We start from the raw sequence: 13502 nt of genomic DNA on the forward strand, positions 1-13502 counted from the left end.
ATGCGGTAAGGACTGTTAACAGTTACCCGTCTGTCTACTTTCGAACACCTAGTTGTCTGCGCCATCACGTGACTTTCATGGACCTCAAATAAAAGTTCCAACAACCTGCACAGACTACTCTTCAGTCTTTTCCAGTTGACAAGGCACAGTCTGACAGCACCGCAGAAAATCATGTCTGAGACCGCCGAAGTTATCCTGTACTACGAGTCTGGCAGCGTGCCCTCTCTGTCGCTTATGATCGCCCTGGAGGAAAAAGGGATCGAATACACCACCAAAGAAGTGGACCCGGACAAACCCAGCAAGGAATTCAAGAAGCTCAACCCCAGAGAGGAGGTAAAATCCGTGCGCTAAGTTGTCTGAAAATTAGATTTTTACCTTACAGATCAATCGTAGCTGTCGTGTAAAAAGATACCGCTGATGCATGAAAATCGCCCCAGATATATCAAAGGGACCTACTTGTCTGACAACGATTTTTTTGTAGAAAAATGTGAACAGGTGCAAATCGATAAAACATTGCATTTTGCATAGTTAGCTTTTGACTTGTTTATGAAAATTGAATGAAACGAATGTTTAAGTTACTTCGATGTATTCCTGATGTATACCTGAAGCATGATTGTTATGAGCTGTTGCTTAGAGAATGTTAGCCGCGTAACACAGGGGGAATCGCATGCTGTATATAAATGTCTTTGGCATCGCACCTTGCCCCACCACTCACTTGAAGTGTCCAGATCGACCCGTCGAACTGATACAAATAACACAGTATGTACAAAACGTCTCCTAGCGAATGAAGTCCGTCATTGCATTCATGTGCTTTCTGTTGTTTTCCAGATCCCGGTCCTGAAGCATGGCGATGTGGTTTTACCAGAGTTCCTAGCTGCCTGCATATACTTGGAGGTGAGTATAACTAATGTATATACTAAAATAGCTAGAATTTGTACAGTCATCCCTGTCTACCACTGACGCATCACAACTACTCAGTGTGCACATTTTCGCTAGACATCAGTGGTGGCTTAACTTTTGCTATCTTGGTAAGTTGCACGTTGGTACTTTTTCCTGAACTTTTCTTTCCTCTATGAAAATATATCAGTGGTTATTATTCCTCATTTGTTCACCTCTGTATCGGGGTTCTACTTCATTCACAAATGTATAAAGCTGGACTACTGCCCTGTCTGTAAATGCAACGTTACATACAATTTACCTGATATGCCATTTTGTCCTAGGAAACCTTCGGAGGAACAAAACTGATTCCTGATGACATCACGAGCGAGGCTCTGGTGCTACAGCGCATGTTCAGTGCGCAGAACATCGGGGTGGGCGCCACGACCATCTGCAGCTACTGGGATGACTATGATGACGACGAGGAGGATGACGGACAGGAAGACGTAAATCATGTTTCTTTACACTTACAATTAACATGTTGGCTTGTTAGCATGAAAACTACATGTATAGCCTTCAATATGCGTCCGTGCTTTTGTGCGGGCTGTTTCCCCAATCTAGATGCCTTCAAGTCCTGGTGCTGTCAGTATGACGTACTGTCTTGGTAGGAATGCATAATTTACCTACATTGTACGATACTTAGTATATACATATCAATGTCCCCATAAAACATCAAATTTAAGCCATCTTGTATAATGATAGACATCATGAAGCTTAATCGGCGACATGATTGAAATATTCTATAACGAAATTTTAAAGTTGACATGGTGAAATTTTCCTTCATTGTTATACACGACATATAACGTTATGATATACATTTTAATTTGATGTTGTCTGTCAGGAGGAAGATGAGTTCGAGGATCCAGATGAGGAAGATGCGAAGACGGATCTGGCGGAAGAACTCGAGATTTGGGAGGAATATCTGAAGGAGGTGAGTTGTTTTGCAGTATGAATTACAAATTGAGGTTCCTAGCGGTCACCCTTATGTCAGCCAGATTGTGATCATCTATATTTTCTCTGTGTTGAAAGGCAAGCCATTCTTATCATTAGCCTCTTCCGACAGAGTAAGGAAGCTCCATTTAGAATCAGTCTATACAACGATTGTTCTACCTCATGCTGCAGCTAATTTGTGGACATTCCGGAAATTATATGATGTTATGCAAGTTGAAGTCAAGGAATGATACCATATAGGCGCCGATAAAAACGTGTTATAGCCAAGTTACCTTGTAGAATTGATTTTTCTGCGAACGTGTTAAACAGATGACTACTTTTCTTACAAGTGTATCTATATTTCCAACAGGAAGGGGGTCCATTCATCGCTGGGAAAGAGTTCACCATGGCAGATGTTTCTTTCTTCCCCGTGCTGGCCTACGTTGTGTGGATGGGGTTCCAGCCCAAGAAAGCCTATCCCAACCTGAACGACTACTACTTGGCGGTAAGGTCCTCTTACACTTACTGAGCTCGTCACCGTTTCCTTCATATTCTGGTGGGACTGTGACATAAATGTGACAGATAAGACACTAAGTTTGTTCAAAAAACACGAACCTTGTGTATGGTATGTTTTCAAGTTTCGCTGGAGCAACATTTACACATTCAGAATGTAAAAATCACGCATTTTTTTAATTCCTGTGGGAAGGGAATTTTTGCCAATGATACTGAAGTGCTCCTGAAATTTTATTGGCGGTTAAAAAAACTGTAACGTTACCTCCGAGATATAATAGGTAGGCTGTACATTCATTTCTTCATTTCATTTTCCACAGGTCCGGGACCGGCCAACCATTCAGGATGTTTGGCCGGCAGACTGGAACAAACCATCACCAGAAAAGGAGTTCCTCTACTTGGACGAGTACCTGGAGGAGGAGGAGGAGGAAAAGCCCAAGGATAAGACAAAGGCTAAGACTAAGGGGAAGTGGAAGGGCAAGGGGAAGGGAAAGAAATAGAATGTTCGGTCAACGTTCTCCGCATGTTGACAAGTAATCAATAATAGAAATTGCATGCTTCAATCAAATTTTCACAAAATGAGATACACAAGTTTGATACGTTGGATTTCAGTTATAACGTTCTCTATGCGTAAAGCTCAGTTAAAGTAATGAGGTCACTTCAATGTATAGCACGTGCAAGCACGGAGATGTCAAGAAATTGAGTAGTTGTTTTAGATTTGTAACTTTAACACCATATCAGTGTTGACAATGATGTGTTATGATAATAGAGACAAGGACACGACAACTGTTTTGGATTGCTGAAAATAAACTTGTTATCACATGATCTGTCTTCCTCGGGCCTAATAAACTCTGAGAGTGCTTATCATTAGGTGGTGTGGTTTGTACGTATGTGTGCATGCATGCATGTGTGTGTTCGCATGGGTGTGTGTGTTTTATCCATTTTCATAGGACAGGAGTAACAGGATGGTTCACCTTTTTTGTGGGCCCTGTCCACTTAAACAAACATCATGAAAATACATAATGATACGACAAACATGATACAAATACATAACGATACGACTAAAAAAGTATATACAAATTAACAAAAATACGACTGGGGTCAAGAACAGGTACACCATGAACGTATATCTTGAGAGTCGAATCTGGTAGAGATGAGGATGTAATGGTGAGTTTTGATAGTTTTTAAGGTGTCGTTTAGAATATTTGGGCGTATTTTGAGACATCTAATCGATGAACTGGTAGTGCTATCCATATGCAAATGATTTTTTTTTTATCATGAAAGTAAGAATTTTCCAAATTTGACCTGTGAATTTGAGCTCAAAGATGCATGAGGGTACTTGATGAAATGGTCGATGTCAATGTCGTATAAACGTTAGAAGCATTTGAAAAGAAATATGATCAATCTAGTGACTCGCTGTGGTATATGAGTGGTAAAATCTAACACGCCATCAGTCTCTCTCTGTAATCAATTGTGTAATCATTCAGAATATAACGTCATGTACTGTATATACTTCGTAAACGTCTCTGAACTTAAGTTCTCAAGCATAGAGATCAGGTAAAGGTTGTGGGATGACCAAACCATTGAACAGTATTCAATCTGACGGGGGTTCTTTTTACATTGACTGGAAGCATGATACCCTACTCATCTTTCAATAAAGCCTAGAGTTGAATTAAGCCTTTAAACAATATTTTGTACGTGTTTCTGTGCATGTTTCTGTGTTTGTTTGTCTGTGTATATGTATATGTATGACATAATGTGCTCTTTTTTGTGCAGCTGTTTGCTAAGCATGTCGTGATTTCACCAGAGTTGAATGAAATAGACTAAATGGTCAGTGCTGTTCCTGACATTTTGCAACTTATTTTTCCAAGACAACATAAACCAGTGACAAGTTTACATCATCAATTTACATTTTACAGACAACGTGAACATTTTATGACCAGACACAAGCCAGGGCATTTAGAATCTGTTCATATGGTAATATATGTAACTATTATCTTACACCAAACGTTTGTCAGACACTACAAGAATCTCACTTCATTCAGAAAATTCACAATAGATATTCTCAGACAACATCAAAATCTTATTCAAACAGTGCGCCTACAATACGAAGTAATTCAGTGACAAAGACTGGCGGTGTACATTTGGGTAAGTCCAATTCCTTTGAATTTGTATCGGAAAATACAGTAAAAATCCGTCTTCATGGTAAACTGTACCAACAAAGATGAACATTGAAGCAAAGATCAAAGTAACTTGTTATAGAGGGAAATATGATTATCGAATGTTATTGTTAATGTCGTTTAAAATATTTGGGCGTATTTTGAGACATCTAATATGAACTGGTAGTGCGGAAATGATCTTTTTATCATGAAAGTAAGAATTTTCGAAATTTGAACTATATATATATCATTCAATTCATGTTTTGAAATATCATAACTCTTGTAAGTCCGAGTGCAGGAAGTGAGGAACTTAAGACGGACGCGGGCAAGCTTTCTGTTTGATAAAACTGAACATCTTAATTTACTGTAACGCGTGTAGAAACTAACATACAGGGTTTGGATGAGTTGTCTATTGCAGTTAATGACTTGCTCTACCAGTCACATGACCATGTTGTCTAAAGAAGCTACTCCAGATACATAACAACTAGCCTGTTTCTCAGACTACTCTGCAGCTCTCCTCGCCACAGTCAACAGCTACAGGAACTCACCATGGCATCTTCGGAAGAAATCATTCTGTACTATGAGTCAGGCAGCACGCCCTGTATGGCAATAATGCTAGCCCTGGAAGAAAAGGGAGCCAGCTACACCAAGAAAGAGGTGGACACAGAAAAAGACGAAGACATTGCGATGCTTGAGGAAGTGGCCGACAGAGATGAGGTAGGTTGTCGTCCATACATATGATCCATACACATCGAGAAATGCACACATATCAACATTTAATTAGTACGCTTGTCTCTCAGACTGAATCATTTCTGTATTACGTCTTTCGGTGCATTTTTTCGGTCCATGAATCTTATAACACAGGTCAATCCTTTCTACTTATTAACCGTGCCTTTTCCATACTTTGCAGCCCCCGGCGCTCCTGCACGGGGATCAGGTGCTGTTCGACGAGGTCGTACCCGCCTGTCTGTACTTGGAGGTACGTACAATTACTGGAATCGTACCGTTAATTTACTGGAATCCTTTGTTATATGAAATAGTTCGATATTTCGGGTTGAGGTAAACATTTCTTATCCATTTCGCAATGTTTCCGTATATTATGCTGCTGGATTAAAAGAATTCACGCTCACATAAATTTCTGAAGACAGAGGCTCTTGGCTGCCTCCGCAAAGGTCAATGTTTTAGACAAATGTGATCCACAATCCGATGAATAAATGTGACGTCTTTTCTACAGAAAATCTTTGACAACAACCGCATGATTCCTGAAGGCGCCGTGCAGCGAGCCCACGTCATAAAGCGCATGATCCAGGCACAGAAGATCGGAGTGGGAGACACCAGTATCGACGCTTACTGGGAGGACGACGAGGAAGATGAGGAGGAGGATGATAACATGGTAACAGCACCTTTAAACCATAGGATGAAACGTATTCTTTACTGCGTGAATACCTAAATCAGTGAATGTAAAATATATTTAGTATTAAGTAAACATTAAGGTTGATTAGTCTCCCTTTGTGTGTCTGTCAAAGACAATATCGTTCAACTAGGATTGTGCAAGCCTCGAACGAAGGAGGCATGTTCATGTTCGTTCTGATTTGTAGGATAATTGACGTTTTAATTCTCAAAAAGACCCTTGTTTTTGCAACATACATTGAGACTATGAGACTTTATTCGCAACTTACATTATATATACATGTTTATATAGTACATGTTTGTCTCACCGAATGCATGAATACTAGTTGTCGTACAAGACAATTGTAACTAGGAGATTGATTGCTCCTTTGCCTGTTTATTTTTACACGCCAATGTTTATATATACAGCTAAACTGAACTCTTTATTCACCAGGATGAGGAGAAGGCTGAAGCACTTGAAGAAAAAGAAGATAAACAAGACCTGGCCGAAGAGCTCGAAGAGTGGGAGTTCTATTTGACAAAGGTAGGAAGAAATCGATCCCGATCACCGCAAAACATGAGTAAAGCTAGAGTAAAGAAAGTCGCATATCAAATAAAGTTCCACGAGCCCATACATTTGCAAAATGATGTTAACCTTTGCGAATGATGTATCATGCAGGCTCCTCGTTGACATATACCACATCAGTTGATAATTTTGTGTACCAAATAACACAAGTTGGTCAAAGTATGGATTCGAAGTCCTGTCTTAGCAAAGAAGGCTGTTCTAGTATTTTATTGTCAGTTATGCAAACCCCTTCTCGAGTTATCCTCCTCAAAAGTACGGTATCTTGATTCCTTATGACGAGTTCTGGTGGGTCTATTTCTGCCACAATATAGGGCACCTCGATGACGTGCATTAAATCAATAGATCTCCATCATCAAAACCTTCATTTGACATACCCGAAATTGAGAGCTTCTAGATATCACTTCTAACATGGTCTTGAACTTGTTTGTTTATAGGGTTCTTTCATCGCAGGGTCAGAGTTCACCATGGCAGATTGTGTGTTCATCCCAGTGCTGATCTACCTCGTGACAAATGGACTCGACCTGACCAAGAAGTACCCACTGTTGCACAAGTACTACACTACGGTGAGCTACGTTTCCTTTTTAGCTATTTCTAATCTTCATTCCCACACTTGTTCATGGATTATCCCTGTCGCTTCTAGCATGGTCAGCTAGTATGCACTGTTCCGGCGTCATTTTTGCCAGTAAACCTTTTCTATCAACACAAATATCATGTTCTTTTAGATAAATACTTCTGATTATTGTTTTGTCTATTCATTACCATTGTCATTCTTTTCACCAATAGGTCATGGAGCGGCCCAGTGTCGTGGAGGTCGGAAAACATCACCAGATAGATGCAGAAGACATCTTTAAGGACATGCCGACGGGCGTCTTGGCCGCAGTGGGCGACATAGTCAAGGGCTTTTTCGGGAAACTAGTTAATAAGTAACTATTAACTATACAGTATTCAACATGACCATGGCATTCTTTAAATGGGCTCAAATGTTCTTAGAAGATTGCTCATGTAATAGAAATCTTCGGGGGATCTGGTGGATAAAAAGCAAGTGTCTACCTTCTTGCTAGGGTTTAATTTGTAATTTGCAGAAAGCAAGTATTATGTACAAAGCGGTGTACAGATAAATTTCATCATCGTCATTACGGACAATCACAACAGCGAAGAAGAAACATTTGCCTCGTTGGGAATGTTACCATGCAGCTTGAGTTGATGTTCAAAGATACGTGGTCTGTGTGAAATAAAGACGAGCGAAAATCCATGAGTTCAATATTGTTATTGTGTGGTCCTATGTCCTGTCTGGTTAATGTGCGCTTCGGAATGTGTGATCAGTCCAATGAGTTTGGCTCGTCCGTCCGTTTCACGGTCCGCAGGTTGCCTCAGGTCGGGTGGAGTTCCCGAGATTTAGATCTGTAGACTACGTGTGATGATTTGTATCAAACTCCTTCATAAGTTATTACTACAGACTTAATCTCGAACCAAAAAATGATTCACAAGTACATTACTCGTTGTATCAACTAGATGTGACAGGAGCCACCTTGCAACCAGCCAAACGCGGTTAGGGTTGCCAACCCAACGTTACCCGTCCTTCCATTTTTTTTCTGGTTGTGTGTGCCATGACCTGGAACCTGGTCCCTAAATACATTTCTAGCTAGCACAAACTACCATTAAGTGATGTCCTGTTGACAAGGCACAGTCTGACTTGAACACCGCAGCAAAATTATGTCGGTGACTGCCGAAGTTATCTTGTACTACGCGTCGGGCAGCGTGCCCTCTCTGTCACTTATGATCGTCCTGGAGGAAAAAGGGATCGAATACACCACCAAAGATGGGGCGGTGAGGGTTTGTCAGACAATATACAACAATCTCACTTCATTCAGAAAATTCACAATAGATATTCTCAGACAACATCAAAATCTTATTCAAACAGTGCGCCTACAATACGAAGTAATTCAGTGACAAAGACTGGCGGTGTACATTTGGGTAAGTCAAATTCCTTTGAATTTGTATCGGAGAATACAGTAAAAATCCGTCTTCGTGGTAAACTGTACCAACAAAGATGAACATTGAAGCAAAGATCAAGGTAACTTGTTATAGAGGGAAAATATGATTACCTTCGCTGAGAAGGTTATGCAGAGGGTAGCGTTTGTGTGTGTGTTTGTTTGTAACGTACAGCATAACTCGAGAAGGCTTGGATGGATTGTCTTGATATTTGGTAGGTGGGTAGGTCTTGATGAGACTAGGAAATGATTAGATTTTGAGCCCCCTAGCGGCTTGTTACGGTACTGCAGCGGAACTTCCTGTTTCGATATCTCGTGTTCTGGACAAGCTATGGAACTGATTTTTGAGTGGTAGATAGCTCTTTGGACATAGAGTAAGTGGTATAGGTTTTGGCCCCCTAGCGGCTTTTTTGGAACTGCAGGATCAGGTTTTGGTTTAGACTTTGAAAGGGAATAACTCAAGAAGGGCTCGATGGATGGTTTTTGGTAAGTAGATAGCTTGAGTGATGATGTACATGATTAGATACTTATTATGCAAATCAGTATGCAATTTGTATAATTAATGAGGAAAGTTTATACATCTGTCAAATTCCACGATAGGACTCTCAAACATGTGACATATGTAACTGAAGAATAGAGAAATATTGATAGATATCAACTATGCAAATGAAGACCTCATTTGCATGATTAATGAGAAAACACTATAACTCAAGATGGGCTTGATGGATGGTAATGATTTTTGGTATGTAGATAGCTTACGTGATGCTTTGTATGATTGGACGATAATTATGCAAATCAGATTCTAATTTGCATAATTAATGAGACAATTTTAAAAACCCACTGTGTTCCATGATATGACTATTGACATATGTGACATTTGTTACTGAAGAATTTGATGCATAAAAATATGCAAATGTAGGCCTAATTTGCATAATTAATGAGAAACTACTATACTTCCATACAGGTAAATGATGGCAATTTCATATTTGTGTCATTTGGAAGTTATGTGAATGTGAACATCGTTGAATCAAATTATGCTAATAAGGACCCCATTTGCATAATTCAAGATAAATGTTACTTTGTTAGCATAACCTTCTTTGTTAAGCTCATACTTTTTTTGGGGGTGAAGAAGATCAACTGGTATGATTTATAATTGATGACAATCACTCCTGATACGTCAGTCATAAAGGTTAAAATCATTTGGCGAAGGTATGAGGTCGTGGAACTCTAGTTATCGAATGTTATTGTTAATGTCGTGTAAGGCTGGATATATATCATTCAATTCATGCTTTGAAATGTCATAACTCTTGTAAGTCCGAGTGTAGGAAGTGAGGAACTTAAGACGGACACGGGCAAGCTTTCTGTTTGATAAAACTGAACATCTCTAGACGCGTGTAGAAATTAACATACAGGGTTTAGATGAGTTGTCTATTGCAGTTAATGACTTGCTCTACCAGTCACATGACCATGTTGTCTGAAGAAGCTGCTCCAGATACATAACAACTAGCCTGTTTCTCAGACTAGTCTGCAGCTCTCCTCGCCACAGTCAACAGCTACAGGAACTCACCATGGCGTCTTCGGAAGAAATCATTCTGTACTATGAGTCAGGCAGCACGCCCTGTATGGCAATAATGCTAGCCCTGGAAGAAAAGGGAGCCAGCTACACCAAGAAAGAGGTGGACACAGAAAAAGACGAAGACATTGCGATGCTTGAGGAAGTGGCCGACAGAGATGAGGTAGGTTGTCGTCCATACATATGATCCATACACATCGAGAAATGCACACATATCAACATTCAATTAGTACGCTTGTCTCTCAGACTGAATCATTTCTGTATTACGTCTTTCGGTGCATTTTTTCGGTCCATGAATCTTATAACACAGGTCAATCCTTTCTCCTTATCAACCGTGCCTTTTCCATACTTTGCAGCCTCCGGCGCTCCTGCACGGGGATCAGGTGCTGTTCGACGAGGTCGTACCCGCCTGTCTGTACTTGGAGGTACGTACAATTACTGGAATCGTACCGTTAATTTACTGGAATCCTTTGTTAAAGGAAATAATTTGGGGTCGTGGTAAACATTTCTTATCCACTTCGTAATGTTTCCGTATATTATGCTCCTTCACGCTCATATAAATTTCTGAAGACAGAGGCTCTTGGCTGCCTCCGCAATGGTAAATGTTTTAGACAAATGTGATCCACAATCCAATGAATAAATGTGACGTCTTTTCTACAGAAAATCTTTGACAACAACCGCATGATTCCTGAAGGCGCCGTGCAGCGAGCCCACGTCATGAAGTGCATGATCCAGGCACAGAAGATCGGAGTGGGAGACACCAGTATCGACGCTTACTGGGAGGACGACGAGGAAGATTATGAGGATGATAACATGGTAACAGCACCCTTAAACCATAGGATGAAACGTATTCTCTACTGCGTGAATACCCAACATCAGTGAAAATAAAAGAAATATAGTGTTAAGTAAACATTAAGGTTGATTAGTCTCCCTTTGTGTGTCTGTCAAAGACAATATCGTTCAACTAGGATTGTGCAAGCCTTGAACGAAGGAGGCATGTTCATGTTCATGTTCAAGATACTTGTTTTTGCAATATTTGAGACTACGAGACTTAATTAGCGACTTACATTATATGTACATGTTCATACAGTACATGTTTGTCTCACCGAATGCACGAATACTAGTTGTCGTACAAGACAATTGTAACTATGGGTTTGATTGCTCCTTTACACGCCAATGTTTATATATACAGCTAAACTGAACTCTTTATTCACCAGGATGAGGAGAAGGCTGAAGCACTTGAAGAAAAAGAAGATAAACAAGACCTGGCCGAAGAGCTCGCAGAGTGGGAGTTCCATTTGAAAAAGGTAAGAAGAAATCGATCCTGATCACCACAAAACATTGAAGCTTGAGTAAAAAAAGTCGCATATTAAATAAAGTTCCACGAGCCCAAACATTTGCAAATGATGTTAACCTTTGCGAATGATGTATCATACAGGCTCCTCGTTGACATATATCCTATCAGTTGACAATTTTGACTACCCAAATAACACATGTTGGTGAAAATATAGAAATCCTGTCTTAGCAAAAAAGGCTATTCTAGTATTCTATTGTCAGTTATGCAAATGAGGCCATGATTTGCATAGTTTTTATGTGATGCTGTATGTTCGCCTTTAAATCTAGCTTCCAATTGCCACAGGTGTCATATTACAGTTATGTCTCCATGGAATTATAGTATTTTCTCATTAATCATGCAATCTATGTCCACATGTGCATTATTGACATATCATATTGGTTGACAGCGCTGTCATGAGCGGCTGTGACCCACGGCTGACCCAGAAATTCCAGCTCTGGTGGTGTCCTCGTATATAGGTCCAGCCCTGGTGGGGTATATAGGTCGAAATCACTTTATATCATTAATCCTGTCGATTGCGCCCTGATTTGCATAAAATGCATTTCATTCTGTCAAAAACAATAAGAATCCACCAACCCCTTCTCGAGTTATCCTCCTCGAAAGTACGGTATCTGGATTCCTTATGACGAGTCCTGGTGGGTCTACTTCTGCCACAATATAGAGCACCTCGATGACGTGCATTAAATCAATAGATCTCCATCATCAAAACCTTCATTTGACATACCCGAAATTGAGAGCTTCTAGATATCACTTCTAACATGGTCTTGAACTTGTTTGTTTATAGGGTTCTTTCATCGCAGGGTCAGAGTTCACCATGGCAGATTGTGTGTTCATCCCAGTGCTGATCTACCTCGTGACAAATGGACTCGACCTGACCAAGAAGTACCCACTGTTGCACAAGTACTACACTACGGTGAGCTACGTTTCCTTTTTAGCTATTTCTAATCTTCATTCCCACACTTGTTCATGGATTATCCCTGTCGCTTCTAGCATGGTCAGCTAGTATGCACTGTTCCGGCGTCATTTTTGCCAGTAAACCTTTTCTATCAACACAAATATCATGTTCTTTTAGATAAATACTTCTGATTATTATTTTGTCTATTCATTACCATTGTCATTCTTTTTACAAATAGGTCATGGAGCGGCCCAGTGTCGTGGAGGTCAGAAAACATCACCAGATAGATGCAAAAGACATCTTCAAGGACATGCCGACGGGCGTCTTGGGCGCAGTGGGTGACAAAGTCAAGGGATTTTTCGGGAAACTAGTTAATAAGTAGCGGTTAACGATACATTATTCAACGTGACTATCTCAACAAGACTCATATAGGCTTGAATTTACTTAGATGATTTCTGATGTGATAGACATCTTCAGGGGATCTAGTGGATAAAGTCTACCTTCTTGCTTATATCGGGTGGGGAAATTGTAATGTGTTTTCTTTTTTTTTGACGGTACGATAATCCGGTCATAAACTGGGGAGGCAGAAGTGAACATAGCAGTCTCCCCTCCAAGTATCTGCTAGGATATTGAATATGCATGGTATCATAACTTGGGTGTTTTTACTGATAACATCTAATGCTCCACGTACGACACAATAAGATGAATGGGAGCAGAACAAAAAAATTGAAAAGCCTACTATACTATGCTAAATATATCCAAAATGTGGCTGTTTTGTTGAATTTCTTTTCAAACTGAATCGTTCCACGACGCTCGTAGTAGAGATAGCAACTAAATTTATTATGTACAAAGCGGTGTACAGATGAATTTCATCATCGTCATTAAGCACAATCACAACAGCGAGGAAGAAAACAGTGTTAAGATTTGCTCAACCATTTGCCTCGTTGGGAATGTTACTTACCATGCAGCTTGAGTTGATGTTCACAGATACGTGGTTTGTGTTGAATAAAAACGAGCGAAAATCCATGAGTTCAATATTATTATTGTGTGGTTCTATGTTCTTTCTGGTTAATGTTCACTTCGGAATGTGTGATCAGTCCAGTGAGTTAGGCTCGTCCGTCCGTTTGTCTGCAGGTTGCCTCAGGTCGTGAGGAGTTCCCGAGAATTAGAACATATCTG

General features: G+C 40.1%; 3 protein-coding genes across 3 annotated transcripts; all 3 read left to right on the top strand.

The window, feature by feature from the left end:
- Window positions 1-105: 105 nt before the first annotated feature.
- LOC136439315 (glutathione S-transferase A-like) lies at window positions 106-3201 on the top strand. Its single transcript, XM_066434680.1, has 6 exons — window positions 106-333; window positions 829-894; window positions 1221-1382; window positions 1778-1867; window positions 2237-2371; window positions 2697-3201. The coding sequence occupies exons 1-6, from the start codon at window positions 172-174 to the stop codon at window positions 2874-2876; spliced, it is 795 nt and encodes a 264-aa protein (XP_066290777.1). The 5' UTR covers window positions 106-171; the 3' UTR covers window positions 2877-3201.
- A 1829-nt stretch (window positions 3202-5030) lies between these two features.
- Window positions 5031-7762, top strand: LOC136439316 (glutathione S-transferase A-like). The gene is made up of 6 exons (XM_066434681.1): window positions 5031-5252; window positions 5446-5514; window positions 5770-5928; window positions 6379-6468; window positions 6945-7073; window positions 7294-7762. Exons 1-6 carry the CDS (start codon window positions 5085-5087, stop codon window positions 7435-7437), a joined length of 759 nt encoding a protein of 252 aa, XP_066290778.1. The 5' UTR covers window positions 5031-5084; the 3' UTR covers window positions 7438-7762.
- A 626-nt stretch (window positions 7763-8388) lies between these two features.
- On the top strand, window positions 8389-13347 carry LOC136439317 (glutathione S-transferase A-like). Its single transcript, XM_066434682.1, has 7 exons — window positions 8389-8484; window positions 10021-10237; window positions 10431-10499; window positions 10735-10890; window positions 11292-11381; window positions 12213-12341; window positions 12562-13347. Exons 2-7 carry the CDS (start codon window positions 10070-10072, stop codon window positions 12703-12705), a joined length of 756 nt encoding a protein of 251 aa, XP_066290779.1. The 5' UTR covers window positions 8389-8484; window positions 10021-10069; the 3' UTR covers window positions 12706-13347.
- Window positions 13348-13502: the final 155 nt, after the last annotated feature.

Source organism: Branchiostoma lanceolatum, chromosome 7 (genome assembly GCF_035083965.1).
Source record: "Branchiostoma lanceolatum isolate klBraLanc5 chromosome 7, klBraLanc5.hap2, whole genome shotgun sequence".
Lineage (NCBI taxonomy): Eukaryota > Metazoa > Chordata > Leptocardii > Amphioxiformes > Branchiostomatidae > Branchiostoma > Branchiostoma lanceolatum.